Below are 22,514 nucleotides of genomic sequence, written 5' to 3'. Positions count from 1 at the left end.
AAAACTTTGATCTAACATATGCACACACTAATTTTGTTGACAATATGGAGAAAAATCATGATTATTCATTAGATTCTTTAACTAATTTTCCTCATCACTTTGTGGGATAGTTAAAATTGGTTGAATATTTTCATAATCATAATCGTCATCTTCAATCCATTCTTCATTCTTCATTTCATTTATTGTTGTTGTTGGTGGATATAATGTGAACTTTTTAGTTGAATTGCCATAAAAATAAACATGTCACTAGACCTATAAATAATAAATGCATTAGTCATGACTAACCATCACCTACCAAGTATCAATGGATGACCTCATATATTATTCCTTTGAGTTAGAATGATGAAATCTACTGGATACTCCCATTAATCTAGGGATACTAATGCATCCTCTAATATACTCTCTCATTTAATAACATACATGTCTGCTAATTGCAATATAGTAGGAGTATATTGAAGATTAGTTAATTTTAATTCATCCATAGTACTCTTTGTCATGACGTTTATAGATGCACCTAAGTCAATCAACGTATTCAGGATTTCAACATTATTGATGTGAATCTTCACAATGGGACTTCCTGGATCTAAGTATTTTTGAATTGTAGACTTTCCCATCATAATTTCGGCCACTTTTCCTATAAGTTGCACTTTTTGTATTTCTTTTCTTTTTCTTCCAAGTTTCTTAATAAACAACTCCTTTATTGTTTTTTCAAAAAAAAGGAATTTCCCTTATTGCTTGAAGCAAATGGATTTTAATGCAAACATTTTTCAATACATCGAACATATTATAATCTAGAAAAATAATTTTCTTCTCTACACCTTAATCAATTTGTAGTCTCTCCGGAAAAAGGAGGACTCCGTAAGGATATAGAGGGTTGCTCAGCTAGAGGAGTTGTGGGAGTTGGTCTTATTGCATTGTCATTTTTTTGTTTAGGAATTTCTTCCTTTTGAGGAGTCTCCTCCTTTTCAAGAGTTTTATCCTCTTTATATTCTTAAATGACAATAGGAGGTGTTTTATTTTGTAAAACAATCCCATAGCTAAGATGAACATCATTTAAATCTAGAGGAATTATCATGTAGTTTTGAAAATTTTGGATTGCGACACTATAAATGGGTTGTTGAGGTGCTTTACTGTTGGGATATGGGAGTGATTGTGCAGGTGAATGATTTGGAATTTGAGAAATGAAGTACGTGGTAATGGGAGGGGTTGAATTGTAGTCCACTGAGGATGGAGTTGAGATTGAGAAGGTTGTGGATATTGAGGTGGAGAATTATATTGAGTTTGATATTAAGGATATTATTGAAAATATTAAGGCTATTGTGGATTTCTACTGTAGGAACCTTTCCATCCTTGTGACCAAGATGAATTTTTAGTTTGGGGTGGCCAATTTTCCCAAGGTAAGGGTGTGTTCCAATTATTTAGTGCATAAGATTGAAATTTTTCATTAGGATCTTGTTCCATACCTGGTTGGTGATGCCGCCAAGGTCTTCTAGGAGCAACATAACAAAGTTGTTCTGCAGTTTGATTTGTTTTAGCTTCCTCTTGGTAAACAACCTTTAATCTTGGTATTGAAGGGAAATACTTTGTAGCATGATTCTCTACACAAATAACACAAATTTCAATATTGTCAAGAGGACATTTTTCTAATGCATGTTTATGTCTATGTCTAGGACAAAATATAGACAAAGCAACTTTTTTTGTTTTTTGCTTGTTTTTCATTCTTATCATATCAATTTGCTCACTAATATTACCAAGAATACCAGTTTTAAAGTTATCAAGAAAATTACCAAGTACTGCTTGACTTACCGTTCCCAATGCAGATTTACTTATCCTTGTCATAATTGGATCTCTAAGACTCCTACCATATTTTGTCTTTCCTCTTGAGATATGTTTGCACAGTGCACAAATATCTTCAAATGATAGTTGAGACACATCTCCTTTACCCATCGGGTTAAGAAGATCAATCCATTCATCCCTTATATCTCTAAGTAAGAGTGTTTTTAATATATCAAGTCCTAAATTATGCAATTTGGCTCTTTTAACATTATATGAAAATCTTTCTACTAAATCCTCAAGGCTTTCGTCTTCATTTTGAGTCGTTTTAAAAACTCCTTCTCTAAGGTCATGATGTATACAATAATCCTTATATTTCTCTAAGAATAATATTTTCATGTCATCCCATGTCCTTATAGAATTAGTTCCTAAACCCATAAACCAGTTGAGAGCCCCATCTTTCAATGTGGCTAGAAACAATTCAATTTTTTAGCATTAAGTAAATAATCATAAGATCTAAATAATACCTTAAATTCAAAGAGAAATGTTTTTGGATCCTTTTTCCTTAGACCATGGAAGTTAGGAAGAATGGATGGAGAATTTTTTTCATAATAACAGTAGTGTCAATGTCTTGAATAGGAAATTTGAAAGGATATTCTTATTCATTGTTTTTCTCCATCATTTCCTCTTCCTCCTCTTCCAAATCTACCACCTCTACCACCTCCAAGAGGAGGCCTTCCACTTCTTCTACGACTACTAAATGGTGATCTTTCTTCTCCTCCACCTATGTGTTCAGCATGTACCCCTCCTTCACCTTCTGCCATTGTTGATTCTTTAGAGCTTATATAAGGTTCCTTAATTGGATTGTCTTCCTTGGGTTCCTCTATCAACGATTCTTCAAGAAAATTTTCTTTTTCTTCCTCTTATTCTTCTTCTTCACTAGGTACTTCTAATTCTTGTCTAATAAGTTGTTCACTTGTTGAAGAAAGGAACATGACCTCTTTGGTTGTAGATGTAGGTTCTTCTACCACTACCTTTGTAGATGAATTTGGCTATTCTCTAGGTATAATTTATGTCTTTGTACATTAGGATGTATTGATATACCAACAAAAGATGGAATGCGTGATATGGAAGGTGATGTCGCTCTTACAACACCACGTGGTCTAGTGGGGGTTGTTGGTGATGATGGTATTGAAGTATGTCCTATAACAAATATACCCCTAGAATCTCTTTCCTTATACATAAATCCTAAATTATTTTTAACATGAATTTTAACTACGCATCTAAAAATGAATGCAACTAAAATGAGATGTAATTGCAACAACTCTAGTTAGGAAGAACCCCACTGATGCACAGATTCTTACCTCTTATCTTACCGTTCCTCCTAAACATAGTTGTATATATAAAAAGACATTATAAATTGAAAGTAAATGCATGTGTACACTTCCCTAGAAATGAAGAAAATATGTTGGGAAATTTAATTATGAATACTTAGCATTAGATTATCAATCTGGGTTTGTACACTTGTGAAGCACACTTGCAAAATATATGCTAGGAAATTGACTTTAAATTTTATATGGAAATCTAATCTATTGAAATAATATTGCAAGATTATGAAAGCAGTAAACTTCTAAAATAGAAAGCAATGAAATTTTAATATATTTGAAATGTGAATGTGATTCTACTTTATGAGTAATAAACGTGATCACATTCTATGAAATCGATTCTATACTATGAAAGCAGAAAACTTCCTATGCTAAATTATTATACTATGAAAATATTTTAAAGTTTGTGTATTATGAAATCTTTTAGAATCTCTTCTTAAGTCTGTTCTCTGAAAACTCTTTAAACTCTATTCAATTGAACATGAAAATAAATCTATTCTATGAAATCTCAAATGAAAACTCTATTCTAGAAACCATTATAACTCCGTGTCTAAAGAAGAAAATGAATTCTAAGCTAAGAGAAAGTAGAGACAACTTATTCTATGAAAATGAACTGATGTTTATTCTTATTGAATTGAAATCACATCTGACTATGAAATAAAAGGAAATCGAGATAAGTGGTGTGTGTGTTTAGAGTTTAGATTCATTCAGGTTTGCATTTTATCTATAAATCTAAGACTATTTCAATGAAGAGGAAAAATAATTAAATCAAGAAGCAACTAAATAAATGTTTTTGTTGTTTTCATATTTTATTCAAGCGCTTGATCTACAAAAGAATAGGAATGAAATGAGCATAAAGGAGCATCTAAATACAATGCACATAAAACATAACATCTAATCAAAAGACTTGAAATAAACCTTGTAGAAAATAAATATAAAAGAAACTAGACTATCTTGCAGAAATGAATCATAATGAAAATTAAAATACACTCGTGCTCATCAATGGGCCCTCCTGAAGCACAAAAAAGATAGAAAAATTCAGGAAATTATTAATCAAACGCCAAATCTCATCATAAAGGAATAACTATATCAAAGGATTGTATTAACTGAACAACGTGTGAACTTTAACAATATTAAAAAATAATGATGACATCCACATACAAGCAACCTTCAACATTCAACATTTAACACTTCTGGTTCACTTCTAAGAGAAGCATTTTATAGAGTTTTAAAATAATTACTTCTAAGAAACTTAGTTCTAAAGGATAACTTCTACAGATCAACATCTTAGACTTCAAATTATATTGAGACTCTTACTCACATTATTTGATATCTGTGAAGTGAATCATGTGAGAAACACATCAACTTTCTTCAAATTCTTTGTGATTTCACTCGCTTGATACCCTGTTCTGATTCTTGGTGCACCATGTCACTATTTTACCATGAGTTTGAATTTGAGATTGTAACCAACTAGGATTCTTTTGTTTGCACCCAATAGGTAGAAATCCATATAGGTAATGTTTGTCATATTTTGATGTTCTCTGGTTGATCTATCTCCCATGGGACCTATTCGAACCTTGGATTCAATTGTGGAATGTTAGTGAAGCTACATAAAGTGTGGAATTTTGTAACTCATGCATATTGAATCAAATTGAAAAGAAAAATGTATATAATTGAGAGCACATTTGGACATTTACCTTATTACTTATCTTTGTGGCTTTGATGGCTTTATATTTCGAAATGGTGGTGTAGTGGTATAAACATAAGTGGAAAATAAGTAAAAGAGAAGGTAACAAACTATCAAAAATATGTGATTTTGGTGGTCCAATAGAAGCATAGATACAAGAGAGCACTTTCAACATGTGAAATATCACTTGCAGCAGTAGATGGAAGGGTTGTTGAGTATGAACAATATGCTCATAGACGATGGAATGTTGAAATTAAAGGATAGATGGTATATACCTTATATGGGCGACTTAAAGAAGCTCATATTGGATGAGTTTCACAAAATACCTTACTCAGGACATCCTAGTTATCAGAAAATGATAATATCCATAAGGAAAATATATTACTAGTTGAGTATGAAAAGGGAAGTTATCGAATACATGGTTGGGTGCCTGGAATGTTAACAAGACAAAGTGGAAGGCAGACAACCAGTGAGATTGCTACAATCAATCCTCATTCTTGAGTTGAAGTGGGAAGTCATATCTATGGAATTCAATATAGGATTGCCAAGGACATCTAAGTAGCATGATGTCATTATGGTGGTGTTGGATAAGTTGAGTAAGGCAACCCACTTCATAATTATTAATTCCAGTCACAAGGAAATTGACAGAGTTCATATTTTCAAGAAGGAGATATTCAAATTGTGCAGCGTGCCTAAGAAGATCATTTCAGATCATGATGCCAAGTTTACTTCCAATTTTGGAAGGCATTTCTTGTTGGTTTTGGAACCCATCTAGCTTTTAGTATGTCATATTATCCTCAAACTAATGAAACTGAGTGAACATAATTTTAGAGGACATGTTGAGGATGCATGTCATGCATCATCTTACGACAACAGGTATCAAGAGTCTCTAAAGATGAACCCTTTCAAGGATTTGTAAAAAAATAAGTGTAACACTCCTATTAGCTAGGATGACCTACTGAATAGGGTGGTCCTTAGGCTAGACATGTTGAAGGAAATGGAGTAGGAAGTGCTCCACATGAGGAAAAAATTGAAGACAACTTAGGATTAAAAAAAATATTTATGTAGATCAACAAATAATTCACAAGGAATTTCAAGTGGGAGAGCATGTGTATTTATGAATTAGACCAAGGAAGAGCTCACTAAAAGTGGGATCTTGCATTAAATTGGCGTTGAAATGTTGTGGACCCTTTCATATTTTGGAAAGAGTGGGGCTAGTGTCTTATAGATTAGCCATACCATTCATAGTAAAAGCGCATGATGTTTTTCATATCTCTTTACTTAAGAAGTATGTACATGATACTAATCATATTGTTGATTAGTCTATGATACACGTGGAACCTAAGGGTGAGCTCCAACTCAAACCAATGTGCATCCTGGACTGAAGGAAGATTGTGCTCCCGAATTGAGAAATAGAGAAGGTTAAGGTGCAATGGAAGCACTTTGGACCAGATGAAGGCACTTAGGAAATGGTAGATCAAATGAGGGTATTTTACCCAATTTTGTTTATAATGTAAATGAATGTAAGAGTTGTCAATAGAAATCTCAGTGGTTAATTTTGTGTTATATTTATAGAACACTAAGGATGATGTTCCCATAAGGGGTTGGGGTGTATAACAATCATTTTTCATTGTACCCTGTGTATGTGAACACGACTATATAAATCTAGAAGATATGTAAATTATGTGAAAATAAACTAACGAATAGCTAAAGGGAGGGGCATACGGATCCAAAGCTTTGAGGGGAACGCCTGCAAAAGGTGGTTGCATACCCGATGAAGTTCATGTTTGTATGCTTTTTGGTTTCTTATGAATTGTCATGGGTAGGCCATACCAAACTCAATAAATTACGTTGAATATCACATGAAGCAAGGACTAGCCTTCACTCACAAGTAGTGAAGTTAGAGTGGGTAGATTGGGCAAAAGACACTGCCCATACTGTCCCCCTTCCTGGTAGAATGTGGATGAGACAGAATGACAATCTCGAAGGAAAACAAAATATGATCAGATGAAGAAACATGTGTGTGCGATTAGAGAGAGAATGGTCAAATTATGTGGAGGAAGCATAAAATTATTGGCACAAAAGCTTGCTTAGCAAAGAGTGTGCAGAGCGCCAAAAATGGTGGAACAACGGAGAACTGGGGCAAGACACTAGAAAGGAACTCTTTATCAAGTTTCTAGTGAGAAGGTAGTAGCTACAAAGTTGGGCATGAATGAACCATGTGCTATGTGAATCAAGAAAGTATTCCCCGTGATTGCTTGAAGGTCACTGAACCATGTATTTAAGCCTAGAGGACAAGTGGGAACTCAGTGGAGGAATTGGATAATTATGGTGCTTTCCATGAGGCTAATAAACCACATGATGCTTGTTTCTTGGCTAATAAACCACCAAGACAGGGTAATTATGAGTCATTGTGGTGCTTATTATGAGGTTGATAAACCACTTAAACAGTGGATTGTGGACGCCTGCAGTACTTTCCATGGATATGCAACTGATAAACCACCAAAAGCAATTGATTTCACCACCTGAAACTAGATATAATCCATTTGATCTTGGGTGGAGCCCTATGATTTAACCTAATTTAAAAGAAATTGAGTCACTATGGTGCTTACTATTAGAGAATAGTTGATAAACCACTTGGAAAGTGGAATCCTTCTCTTGGTTATGTGATTTTACTTTGGGTGTGAAATTCCTTGAACATGGATCCCCTCCTACTTTGGATTTGGATTAAGGGTGGTTAGTTGCAAGAAAGACTACATTGTGGCTAGCCTATAGTTTGTTGGAGAGTTGAAGTCCTTCCTTCAATTTCCAAATATCTTCAAACACACAGGTAAGTGTAAAATTACTTGTGAATATATTGTCTTATGGAGTGTGATGAAATTTTGTCATGTGTGAATGATGGAATATCTTGTGTGTGTTAAATATAAATAATTTTTTGAGCTATGAAGTTCACTATTATGTTCATGATTATATTTTTATCCTGTGAACTTATGGGTTCAATGTTTGTTTGAAACGACATTGCCTATTACTATGTTCATGATAAACATGAGATTATGTATTTACGTATACTCAGATGCACTCTAACAACATGTAAATGAATATATATATATATATATATATATATATATATATATATATATATATATATATATATATATATATATACTATTCTTGCACTGGTTATTCTATTTGAATTGAGAGGTGGGGCTTTAGGCTTTGGGCCATAGCCCTCGTAGTGGGATGATTGGGCCACCCCTATGTTCAAAACAATCATTGAGTTGGATAGTTTGGGTCTCATTCCATTGAGCTATGAATTATGTTAACATTGTAAGTTGTCGTTCATAAACATACCTGGGACTCCCATTTCTTGTAAAGTATGGTATCTCATTGACACTGGCGAGCGATAGAATTTAGACTCATGTGAATGCTAATAGGTTGACATCGAGCAGGCAATGGTGGAACCACATGCCAATGGAACTGCATTGTGTGTACAAACATCAATCATCAGCCGTAGTGATCAATCTTAAGGACCAGGTAGGGGATGATACACCTGGACAAACATTTTTTGATAGTGGGAAAGAGTTTTAAGGGTGGGGTTCAGGCATGACTTGGAGTGTCAGAAATCTGTTACTACTCACCGTTCATTGCTCCCCGCTGTGATTGAGTCACAATGCAAATCATGTGGGTGCGCCAGCAAAGGTTAGCTAACCTAAGGTGTGATTCCATCATGGAACCTCGCCACTACTCATCACCAACCATCACCTTCTCCTTAGTTGATGTAGAATGTTATAGGTGATGATAACCCATAACGGTATGATGTGGGCTTAAAGGTAGGACCCACCAAGATGATTTTCCAAGGCTTCGTGGAGCTCACTTAGGCGCCACATGGTCAGCATGATAATAGAGTCTGCTTTATTAAACCAAGATTTAATCAAGTGTAACTTTTGATTTGGGGATTGGATTAACGTAAAATTAGTATCGTATGGAAGCTCTTAATGAGCTAAACATAAGGGTGATATCAAAATTTAATTCAATAGACTTGCAAAAACTAAGGTTTTTTTCCAACCCCATCTTCATAACAAACATTGGGGATCGGGTTAACAATAAGTAACACCTTCAATAGCCTAAGCTAGCACAAGGGGGTATTACACACAGGATGAGGGAAGAAGGTTATAGATTCCCTCCCTACTACCTTCAACATTACAAACACCCACTCTATATGGGTCATGACGACATTTTTTGGGGTTTCTATTCTAGGAGTGAATCTGGGAAAAAGGAGAGAAACTCAATTTTATATTTGCAATGGAGCTTCTAGTGCATGTGGGGCTAGTAGTGGTCATCAATAGGAAATTAACCAACAAAAGGAGTACCACCATCAATTCGTTGAGAGCTTGGCTAAGGAAACTTAGGTTCGACATAATTGTTATGTATGTTTGGAACTATGTCTAAATTCCTTGTTTTCAACATTGGTTAAGAGACTTGGGCTTGTTATTTTTTTTGTTTTTCATCACCTCCCTTAGGATGATAATTTTGGGAGGGTTGTTTTTATTGTCCCCCGTGGGTACATTGCCTATATATCTCTCCCCTTATCGTGTAGATTGCTATATGTCTATCTTTTTTAATACTGAGGTGGCTCAACCTCTCTTATCTTCATTTACCTTTCATCCTTGTTTTTCATGGCTTGAGGACTCCCGTGGTTTCTACTTCACCTATATGCTTAACTTACTCTCTGATTTTAACATCTCACCCCCTCTCTATGTCCTCAACCTCCGTTCTCTCCCTCCTTGTGCCTCTAGTTTAATGGCCAGATGTCGTCTCTCTACATCTCATCGGGGAGGTAGGAGAGGTAGTCCAGGTCCTATTGTTTCCTCCAAGCCTTCCCCTTCCTATGCTAGTCAAACCTAGGCTCATGCAGCTGCTAGCTATAGCTAGATATAGGGATGTCATCCTTGTAACAATCCAAAGGATGATTTTTTATGTTGAAGGGAAAGTAAGACAAGCAATAAGGTACATTCCTGATAGGTTGGTTGACTTGGATACTAAGGACTGGATTCTTGATGTGGGAAAATCTTCCTGAACTTGATCCTCCTCCTATATGCAAATTATCAATCTGTACTGGCATATTAAAACTCTCATGGGTAGGGTTCTTATTGATAGAGCTGACACTCAAAAATAAGTGATAATTTGTATCGTAGAATTAATGGATGAAGTGGACATGCTTAACAAGAAAGTCTCATCTCTAGCAAAGAATTTGAAAAACCTTAACTTCTCTTCCTCAGATAATGACAATGAACCATAATCATCGATCCATGTGGACTCTCCAACTAAATGATAATCAAGAGAGCCAAATATTTCAAGCAATATTTTTGGAATGACACTACCATTGATATGTCTATCAATTTATGGTTTAGTTTCTTTTCTAGTTTTTTTTTTTACATTTTGAAAGAAAAAAGATAACATATTGCATTAGTGATCACAAAATTTTGAACTTATACTACTAATTTGGTTTCTCGAGTGACAGACTAATAGCTAATGATAATTGTTTAAGTGTATCTTTTTTACAATAATATAAATAACCTGATATTACAAAAAAAAAAATATTATATTTCACTTTTTTTTTTTGAAATAATTTAAATCATATCGTCTCCCATGCATAAAGTTAGCAATGGTTGCATGTTGGCTTTTTTATATTGATAAATAAGAGCCTTGAGGGTTAGCTCAGTTGGTCGAGTCCTGGTTGTTAAAGCACCTTTGCTATTGAGAGGTCACATGTTGAATTCTCTCGACACTCTCGGGGTCTGCTACGTGGTTAAGCCGACAAGGAGTGAGTGATCCCTTTGGGTGGATCTTCCTTGAGTAAAATTGTTTAGTAATTTTTATACTAATCCATTCAACTTTTTTTATAAGAAACTACTATACTTTTCCTAAATAAAATTGTTTGAAGTTGCAACATACTCTCTTTGATAAAACAAATTTAATATTTATATAATTTAATTATTTACTAAGAAGGATCTTAAAGCCATGAATTTTCAAAATAACATATAAAGAAAGAAATATATAAACACAATTAAAAAGATGTAAATGATTGAATAAATGTATAAGAAAAAAAAGTGTGTGTGTGTATATATATGTATGTATATATATATATATATATATATATATAGACACACACACACATTGTCTTTTCATTTATATTTATAAATATTATAGATATAACTTTATAAAAAATATCAAAATTAATTGCACCATGAGGCGCTCTCTAGTCTAGTATGGTGGAGATGTTGTAATGTTCTATCCTGTTTAACATTCTGACTTAGTCAAATTACATAAAAATAAAAATAAAAAATAGAATAAAATTATAAATTAAAATAAGATTAAAGTAAAATAATCAATTTACCATCAATAATTTTTGTACTCGTATTTTGAATATAATATTTTAAAATGTAATATTTTATTTTAAAAAATAATATTATATTCTTTAATATAATATCTTTTTTTTAATAAAATAAAAATAAAAATAACCCTACTCGAATACACTTTTACTTGTCAAAATTTAATAAAAATAATAATAAAATAATGTTAAAATAAAAATAACTTCATGGTATTCACTCATGGTATTGATTCATGATATTCATGTGGAATATAGCCTATTTAAAGTGGGGAATTAATAAAAATAATAATAATAAATAATGTTAAAATAAAAATAACTTCATGGTATTCACTCATGGTATTGATTCATGATATTCATGTGGAATATAGCCTATTTAAAGTGGGGAATTAAACCAACCTAGATCCATCTTAATTCTAGATCTACCAAGTGTCCAAAAAAATCAAATCTCTTTTCACTCTAAATTTGATCTCTCTTAACACTTGACCCATCTAAACTAATTATATTTTTAATAAAACATAAAATATTTAAAAATAATACATTTAAATTTAATAATTATGAATTATATTTCTATTTTATAATTATAATTATTATTTATATTTTATTATTACAATTATTATTTAATTCAACCCTAAAATTGTTTTTCTATCAATTACTAACTCCCTATCTTAAATAATTAGATATTTTATAGATATCAACTCCTTATCTTAAATAATTAGATATTATGTTGTATATTTTGATCTCTTTTGACATTTGATGCATTTAAACTAATTATATTTTTAATAAAACATAAAATATTTAAGAATAATACATTTTAATATAATAATTATGAATCACATGTCCATTTTATAATTATAATTATTATTTATATTATTATTATCATTTAGTCAAACAATAAAATTGGTATTTTTATTGATATTATATGGATTACCAACTCCATATTCTAAACAATTAGATATTTTATAGGTACCAACTCCATAGCTTAAATGATTGGATAATGTGGCTGTCATATTTAAAGGACTAGGATATGCATGGCAATTATACAACGCAACCACTATGTAGACCTCTGTGATTTAATAATGATTTTCTTGTCGTGAGTCGCATTTAAATGCATGGGAATTTTGCAATGCAACCACCATGTGGACCCTTGTAGTCTAATAATGATTTTCTTGTGGTGCCTTGCATTTGCAGTTTTTTTCTAAACTTTGGGCTCTAAAATCTTTGGATGATTTGACCTTAGTTTGTCATCACCGTCATTCATTTAAAGTGAAAGAGACCATCAACTTATCAGGGGCGTACATATCACTACGATGGTTTCACGAGCTTCTCTCACAAAATACTTTTTAGTACGAGGAGTGAGGTCAAGTGTGAAAAGACATTTCATCACGAGGATGGACCTACCATTTATATGGATAATTGACTTTAATGGGGTCAAAGTCCCTTAGAGATTATTTTTTGAAATTTTTTAATTTAAAAAATGATAATAAAAAAATTAGGTGAAACAATGTAGAAATTTGACTATTATTTAAATTATCATTGATATGATAATGGAGTTGAAGTCTCTTAGAGTTTATTAAAAATTTATGAAAACAATGTTGAAATTTGATTTTATTATTATATAGATAAAAAATTATGGGAGTCGTCTAATGAGACAGAGGAATTACTTGGATGGCCAAAAGTGGTTAGAATTCGGGTATAAAATTTTCAAAAAATCTTGTAGAGACACTGTTTGAATCGTGTTTTTTATAGTGGAAATGGATTTAGCACCATCAAAAACGTCCACGACACCTGAAATTTTGAAGTTTAACAACTATAACTTGGATTTTCAAAAATCCTTACCACATTTTCTCTAAATATGACCGGAATTTGCATAACTTTCCAGGCAACTCCTCCGCCTTGTTAGACTACGCGAAAATTATGAGGATGAACTACATTAATTAACAACTAATGATGTGATTAATCTGAAAGATAATTTCAAAAAAATTATGATACTTTGATATAATTATTATTTTATGAAGAAATTTGAGTTTAATATTATTTTTATTTTTTATATAGGAATTTGAATATTTAATTCATTTACTAAAATAATAAATATATGGTTAAGTTAAAATAATGTTGAGGATATAATTGTCTCTACATGAAAACATTATACCAATAGATCTATTCAAATTGGACTATTGAATGTGATATTTACTTATGCTCGAAGGGATTTTTTTATTCCACATCCTACCTCAAAAAAAGATTATAAAAAAATATTCGAGGAAAGATTGTGGTTCTGGTACAAAGAAATGTTATTCATCACGCTCTGGTTCTCAAAATTTGATGCATCAACAATGGAGGTAACAAGAATGCCTGCCTGGGTTAGGCTGCCCAATCTCCCACTTTCTTTTTGGCATCATCAAGTTCTCGAAGACATTGGGAATGCTCTGGGAGATTTTATAAAAATAGATAATGAGAGGATAACAAAGGGCTCTTTACATATGCTCACATTTGTGTGCAGAATGACCTAAGTAAGGGGTTGTCAGGTCATATTCAACTAATCAATGGACAATTTTGATGGACACATAGCTTAGGTTATGAAAACACGACCTTTAGATGTCATATATGCAACCAAACAGGGCATCTACATGATAGCTTCCCTTGGATAAAAAATCAGCAAATAAGAGGAAAGGGCAAAAGCCTCGATCAAGGCGTTAGCAAATATATGAGCCCCCTCCTCTTGATGTGGAGGAAGAGGTATATCTAAAGAACCCACTAGGTAAAGAAAAGAAGAAGCAAATGAAACAACACTATCGACATACAATGAAATAGTAGCAACAAACAATGAAGGGATTCAAGGAACTAAAAGATCACATGTCTTTAAGAGCTTTGAATTAGAAAATGAGAACTTCTGTGGAACTCCTAAGGAGTCGACTTTAGCTATCATCCAACCAACCTTTAGGGTATGGAAGGAAGTAAAAAGGAAGAAGGGGAAAAAGAGGGAATTGGAAGATTTTTATAATTTTTCCCATAAATAAAATTTATGATGATTTGTGATGGACTCTTAATGGGGTTTTGTTTTTTTTAATGCACCATAGTGCATATGCAACATGAAATTTTGTTTTCATTAATGAAATTACAAATTTTCCTGGGAAAAAAATAATGTTGAGGATTCTTCTTCACAACCACACAAACAAAACATTAAAAATTAATAAAGATAAAAATTCTTAAATGAGAATTTACAGAAATTAAAGAAAGACTTTAAGGGATATTCTTTACTATGGAACATCTTATTACATTTAGGATTATTGTGAAAGAGTGTCGTAATAATAAACCAAACTCCTTTGTTGTTTTGTTGATTTTAGACTCTACCCAAGACTTATCTTTGGAATAGGTTACAACGACTAAAAGTCACTTGTGAGTTGAGAGTTATTGCTTTGAGACTATGAAAGTATCATTTCCAAGGTTAGGAACAATGAGGGGTGGTCAAAAGAAATTTATTGTAATATAGGAGTCAAGCAAGGTTGTCTCTTGTCCAATGTTCTTCTCTGACATTTACATTGATAAGCTAGAATGTCGGTTGGAAGAAGTTGGTTGTATTTACCAACTCTCACTATATAACTTCATCATCCTTCTTTTTTATGTTGATGATATTGTTCCTATGACATGGAATCCCTATGGCCTTAATAATCATCTATCAATTTGTAAAGACTTTTGCTCTATTATGGGTATGGTTGTGAACAAAAAAACAATGGTTATGATAATCAAACTTCATATATGAAATTTTCATATATAAAAATTATAGTTTGGAAGAATTGTATTCATACAAATATCTTGGAATTGGTATTCATCATATGATCAATTGGAACTATAATGTTGAAATAAGAATAAATGGACGACAAAAAGCTTATTATGGGCTTGAAAACAAGTCTAAAACAGAAGATCTTTGGTTGTGAAATAAGAAAAAGCTCCTATTTGATACTCTTGTTACTCATGTTATCTTTTATAAATGTGAATTTTGGGTATTCAGTATATCTAGAAAACATTGGAGAAGGATAGAGTGAATCCAAAAGATTTTTATAACTTATAATCTTAATATAACAAGCAATACACCATATCTTTTTGTTCGCATACAAGTGAGTCTCTCCCCCATTGAGTGCATGGCCATGGTTAGGTACTTAATGTACAAAAACAAGATAAATGGTATGGATGAGAAGAGGCTCTTGAATATTGCTTCCATTTTTGCCATAACCAACAAGAACTTAAATGAGGATTGCATGCCAAGCCTTGGCTAAAACATTAGGGAATGCATGAAGATGTCACTAAGTAGGATACCAACAATATTAACAACATTATTACATATAAATTTAAAGAGAATCTGTGGTGCAATATAAAAAGTTAGAAAACAAAAGGAAGCTAAGATAATACGAGGAGATGGCCAATCCTAATCAAGAAGATCAAAAGTATCTTTTAGCTTTATGTAACACAAAGAAGGAAATCAACATTTCTAAAATACCAACCAACTCCCACAAGCTACAGCTAGGCTTTAGATAATTCCAAAACACCAAGTGTTGCAAGACTTTGTCATTTTTGTGACACATAGAGGGTTGAAATGAAAGACATTTTCTCTTAGAGTACCTTGCATACACCTAAATTATAATTCAATTTCAAAATATTTGTTACGATATTATCCTCTTAAGTCATCAAAACTATGATAATCTTGCAAGGGTTCTCTTATTAATTTTTGAACATAAAAAAAAAATTTATAAAAAATATTAGACATGTCAAGAAATCTACTTGTATTATGAATTAAACATATAACCTTCATAACCGAGCATAAAAATCAAATATTTTAAATTAAACGTAGAATTTAAATTAAAAATATAATATTCACACGCTTGAACAAGAAGGGAAAGTACAATGTTTTGAAAGAAAGAATCAGGAAGGAAAAGCTCACCATAGTTATTCTTCAAAAAGCAAATATCTATGAGGAAAAGCCCACCTCAATGATATAAAAATGCTGGAATTATGGGGTGATTGTCTTGGATGTTGTAGGCACAACTAGAGGACTTGCTATTTTATGGAACCCTTAGGAGGTGGTACTCTCTGACTAATTTCAAACACAAGAAATTTTATCTGGCTAGTTTCAATATCTAGGATCGAAAGAGGAAGGGTTGCTAACCATTTTGTATGGACCACCCATCACCGCAAAAAAATAAAATAAATAAATAAAAAAATAAAAAATAAAAAAATAAAAAAATAAAAAAAAAAATAAAAAAAATAAAAAAAATTTAAGGCCTTGGATCAATAAATGTCCTAAGCTAGGTAGAGATATGGATCATAGGAGGGGATTTCAACATGATAAATCCATTACAAGTAAAGTCGGGGATATTATTAAGAAGACTAGATAAGGTAGATATAATGTTCAAATACACCATTTAGCTTGTGAAACATAAACACCCTAAATGACATTCATATCTAGAATAACAAGAGAGGAGGAAAGAACCAAATGCGACATCTAAGTTAGACAGGTTTTTTCTTTCTAAAAAAATAATAGAAAAATATATGTATAGAAGAAACTATTCGACCTTGCAATGGATTGAACCATTGGCTGATCATTCTTTAGCTTGATTTCAAAGGAACCCCTCACAATTGACCTTCAAGTTCAAGGGGTTCTGGTTGTAGGATGTGACCTTTCTCGACAACATTAAGAGTTGGTGGAAAGTAACGCCAATCTAGGGGGAACATGGATGAAAACATTCCAATTGAAGCTCAAAAACCTCAAGACTACACTCAAAACTTGGAACAAGGAAGGATTTAGCAATATATGAGAGGAAAAGCACAGATTTGAGGCGAATATGTAAGAGATACAACAAAGGAACATTTTGGAAGGAATAATAAAGGACCTAACACATATGGAAGGTGAAATCTGACAAAGATCAAAGATAGAAGAAAACATAAGAAAATTCTACGGAAGCAAAATTCTTGCATAAATTTACTTCAGGCAGGGGAACGAGATATGAAATTCTTTCATAAGTTATATGATAATGCTCAAGCACCACAATTGAATCTACTTGCTATCAGATGAGGAAGGAAATAAAATGTCAAGTCATGAAGAGTTGGAGAGCTACCCTAACAATTACTACAAATCCCTCCTTATTGAGCCCTATTTAAATAGGTCGCAACACATTAATAAAATGAGGGCACATATTCCTGCTCTAGTTAATCAAGACCAAAACAAGGCACTTATGAGGGAAATCACTTTCGAGGAGGTTGAATAAGCAGTAAAATTTAGGATAAAGAATAAGGCCCCAGAACTAAATGGTTTCACAACGAATTACTTCCAAGTAGCTTGCCTATTTTAGGCTATGAGATTCAAAAATTGATCAAAGAATATAAGATATAAGGATCACTTCAACTTGCTATAAATGTGACATTGCTCACCTTTGTCCCCAAGGCGCATGTTAGGTTGGCCGAAAATTTCTTTATGATTGCATTATGTAATTTCATTTATAAATTTCTCTCCAATATCTTGGCCAATTGATTACATCCCCTCCTGGTCGCTCTCATCTCTCCTGAACGATCGGGGTATGTTGAGGGTCATCAAAATCTATATGGCATCATCACAGCTCATGAAGGTAGTCACTTTCTCAAGATTATGAAAAAAAGAGGAATGCTCATCAAGACAAATATTTCTAAAGCCTTTGAAAAACTTAGTTGGTCCTATCTCTTTGTTGTCTTAAGAGCCTTTGGATTTTGGGAAGACTACATAGAATACATTGGTGAGTTAATTTTCACTCCTCTTTTTTCTATTATTGTCAATGGTTCACCTACCCATCCTTTTAAGTCTTCATGAGGTATCAGACAAGGGGACCCATTTCCGTCCTTTCTCTTTATATTAGTAGCAAAAGGACTTGGTCACTCGATCAAAGCCATGATCACCAATGATACAATCAAAGGCCTTTGCCTCTATGGATATGATCTTCCTCTCACCCACCAACAATTTGTTGATGATACTATGCTCATGGACATCCCTTGTGCATGAGAAGCACATGCCATCATACAAGTTCTAAGTGATTTCACAGTAGCCTCAAGTATGTACATTAATTTTCTAAATAATAGGTCTACTTTTTTAACACTAATCTGGAAGTGCATGCCCATATGGTCCACCTATAGGGATTCAATAGAAATGATTTATAGAAGAGGTACATGGGAGCCCCTTTAGTCAACAACTCTCTAAGATCCAATCATTGACAAGACTTTTTCCAACAAATCTCTTCAAAACTAGATAAATGGATTTCTTTAATCATCGAATCTAGTCGGTCAATTAGTCCTTCTAAAATGCATTCTACAAGCTCTTCCAATCTACCAAATATTGGTATTGGCGACTCCAAAAAATGTGCTAAAAAAAATTTAAAGCATGTATCGATATTTCTTATAGGATGGCACAAAGAAGGAAAAAATGGTCATTACTTTCCTTGGAAAAGCTATGCCTTCCAAAAACAGGGGGAGGTCTCAACCCTAAGGGGCCTGGAATAGCTCAATAAAATAATGAGAGCAAATCTTTGGTGGAAATCGCTGCAAGATAGGGCAGAGCTATGGCGTTTGGTATGGAACCATAAATATAGCCCCCTAGCTCCCTAACAAGATATACTATATGGACAAGAATTCGCCATGGGATCATTCATTTGGAATCTAGCAAAAGAAAACAAATTCATGATTGAGCAGCATAGTTTCAAGGAGATCATGGAAAACAACAAAGTTTTTTTTGTTTGGAAATGCATGGTAGCAACTCCTGCAACTAGCCAATAACGAGAGAATGACAAGACTAGTGGATCTAACGCACAATTGTAACACGGTATTGATAAAATACTATTGTTTGATAAAATACTATTGGAAACACATAGAGTTGAGCAGACAATGGAGGGAATGGAAAATAACATAGGAATGGCCCTTCCTTCAAGCTCACGAAAGTTAGCTAGATCTAGTCCTTAAGCTTCAAAATAGGAAAATCCCCATAATAGATGGATCATACAAGCTTATAGAGCGACATAAGCATGAAGGAGACTTCTCCACATAGGAAGCCTACTCTCTTCTAATGGGGAATAAGGATCTTACCAAGAAAAAAAATTGGTGCTAGATTTGGGGGACCAATTTCTGGCCAAAGATATCGTTATTCCTATGGCTAGTCATGAGGGGAAGTGGCCTCCCTTGGGATAGAATTTACGAAAAATTATTTGAAGGACCATCGATTTATCTACTATGCAAGGCAGAGTTGGAGGACATGGAACACATTCTAAATGTTTGTCCTTACATGAGGCTCCTGAGGGATTGTGTTTCTCAGACCTGTGGGATTTTTTATTATAGCCCGAATTATAACATCATTGACACTATTATCAATTGGGACGTCATGCCTTTTAAAATCCCAATCATTAATAGGGCCTAGACTATCTTCCTAGGGTCTGTCATGTGGCTAACATGGAAAGAGAAAATCTCTCAGATTTTTCATGGTTCTTTCTCCTTCGAGGAAGCAGTTTGGGTAAAAACTCTCCATAATGTCAGGGAACCAGTCCTGATTTTTCCTTGGCAAGCCTTATATTCGGAAATGGATCATTCAAAGAAATTATTCTTGCTTGCCTTATGCCTCTCTCCCTAATCCTCTCTTCCTAATACTTCTTCCCCTCCTTCAAAAGTATAATCTTTTGGTTGCTTCACCCTTTTCCGCTGATTTTATCAAACTAAGATTTGATGGAGCATCCAAAGATAACGTGAGGATAACCAGATTCAAGGTGTCTTTCAAGAAGACTCAAGCAAGATTCAATTAAATTTCGTTGGTTACATGTGAACTAATATTATTAATGCAATAGAACTAGCCGCTACGAAAATTGGCCTCCACATAGCCATCATAAATAGATACACTAAAATAATGGTAAAAGGAGATTCACACCTAACAATTAACACCCTTCACCAACTTATTCAAGGTGCCCTTGTGGATAGAATCAGTAAAAGCTAGATATTAGAAAACTATATTTCCTGGATCAGTAAACCACTAGATTTAATTGAAGTCATAATCCCATCACATGTGAGACACATATGCATCAAAATATTTGACATGCTAGGCAACATTGGATGCTCCAAGCCCATTCTTTTCTTTGCCTCTCCTTGGCTAGATATTAACTACAAGGAATGAGAACCACAGTGGGAAGATTCGGCAATTCATGACAGGAATTCCCCGATGGGGGTGGGCATAATGGCCGAATCAACGACAAGTGAGATGGTGGTGGCATCGTGACCTTTTGGTGCCTTATATACACAGGACAGGGTTGCCACACTCCTTGTCAAAACTATAACCTACATCCATTACTCACACATGTCCAAGGAACATTTGGTAGTGTTTATTCACAATGAGACAAGTCTAGGTTTTCTTAAAGAATTAGGGTAATATAGGATATGCACAGTTAGATAAGGCATTTGGCTGTGTCAGCGTGCTCTTTTCATGTCAAGTCCATGTCCTCTAAACCTAAATCTCTTCATCACTCTCTATCCGCTGAGCTAGTTTCTTTGTATTAGGTGGGAGCTCTCTACTTTGGCGGATTGTTCCAAGGTATGTTCTCGGGTTTTTTCTGTCTTTGTTTAGTAACATTTCTCTTTTTTCACCTTGTTGGAGGATCAATGGTTTGCCTTCTTCTTGTAGCTCATCTACACAAGTTCCTGAGCCTTTGTTGTTCTTTATATCACTCTTCAACTTCCTTATTTTGTTAGATCCTCCAATCATGGATTCCTAGGGAAAGTTCTTGTGTTTTCTTCACTTTGTAGCTTCGACTAGTTTGGAATTTTGGTTCTAATGTTGGTCCCTTCACTCTCCATCTTATTGGTTGAATTATTTACCTTAATTCCTCATACTAACATATTATTAGTAGACATAACTAATACCAAATTAATACAATGAACCCGTGTTTCAATGAAACATCAATAATCTCAAAATATAGTATGATGTAATACCTCATTATTACCACTTAAATATTCATATAACCGTCCAAAATACAAGGTAGAAAGATTGAGCTTTCGACTTACCGACTTCCCGTGAGATACTAATTTTATATTAACAGTGACTAATTGTGAGTGTGTTCCTACATCTTGTCACCATTATTTTATGCCAGAAGCATTGGACTTCGTTCATTCACGAGCCCGAAACTTCTAACATTTTCACACAGAGCAGGTACTCACTCGATGGAACTTTCGGCTCGTGATAAAGATCGGCCAGTCCCACTTCCCTTGACTATGCAGGCCATGCACTTTAACGATATTGGCTGTGAAGGCCTGTAATATGATATAAATACTTGTTCAGCCATCCATGGAAGAACGAGCAAACGTGTGAAGTAGCACAACGACTGAGTGACGATCTCAATATCTGGAAGAATGGAGCATCATATGCTGGTGATTGTATTCGTCGCTAGCTTTGCTTCTGCATTTATGTATTGCTATGTAGTCTTCAGCAAGTTTAACAAAAGATCCAAGGAGTTACTGAGTTCGCTTACCAAGAGTTTGGAGAAATCAGCAGAGAACAATGGCAGAGATCTTGAAGTAGCCACGGATATTATAGTTGTGGGAGCCGGGGTAGCTGGTTCGGCTTTAGGTTACACTCTTGGCAAGGCAAGTATTGTTATCTTAGAGAATGTAGTTAGATTTTCATACTTGTTCATATGGTTAAAAAATTCGGAACATTTGTAGATAGATTTTCATACTTGTTCATATGGTTAAGAAATTAGGAACATTTGGCTAAAAATTTAAAGAAAAAACTTGTATTTTTATCTCAATTGCTGATTCTCATGATATTAAGCAATCAGAAAGACATAGGCGCTGTGTCAAATAATTAACGACGCCTATCTGATTGTCAAATTCAGCAAATCAACCATCAAAATAAGGAGTGTAGAACTAGCTAAACTTCATACACAAATTTCCTGATTCTCATAATATTAAGCAATCAGAAAGACATAAGCCCTGTGTCAAATAATTAATTATGGCCATGTCCATCTGATTGCCGAATATTCAGCAAATCAACCATCAAAATAAGGAGTGTAGAACTAGTTAAACTTCATACACAAATTTCCGGATTCTCATAATATTAAGCAATCAGAAAGACATAAGCACTGTGTCAAATAATTAACGACGCCCATGTTCATCTGATTGCCAAATATTCAGCAAATCAACCATCAAAATAAGGAGGGTAGAACTAACTAAACTTCATACACAAATTTCTTCCATAAGTTTTTAACCATCTTTTCTTTTTCATTTTATTTAA

General features: G+C 33.6%; 1 protein-coding gene across 2 annotated transcripts in view; it reads left to right on the top strand.

The window, feature by feature from the left end:
• Positions 1-21,401: 21,401 nt before the first annotated feature.
• Positions 21,402-22,514, top strand: part of LOC149222993 (squalene monooxygenase SE1-like) — a 187,587-nt gene continuing 186,474 nt past the window's right edge. Inside the window, exon 1 of one of the 2 annotated variants that reach the window (XM_089385704.1) lies at positions 21,402-21,865. In XM_089385704.1, coding sequence (XP_089241830.1) covers positions 21,632-21,865 — 234 coding nt within the window. In that variant the 5' untranslated portion in view covers positions 21,402-21,631. The remainder of the gene's footprint in view (positions 21,866-22,514) is intronic. The other variant, XM_089385705.1, reaches the window with a different exon arrangement.

The sequence above is a fragment of the Pinus tabuliformis genome, chromosome Q (genome assembly GCF_031772625.1).
Source record: "Pinus tabuliformis cultivar Carrire ecotype Pingquan chromosome Q, CPIR1, whole genome shotgun sequence".
Lineage (NCBI taxonomy): Eukaryota > Viridiplantae > Streptophyta > Pinopsida > Pinales > Pinaceae > Pinus > Pinus tabuliformis.
The sequence above is the reverse complement of the archived record's forward strand: the minus strand, read 5'-3'. Positions and strand labels throughout refer to the sequence as shown.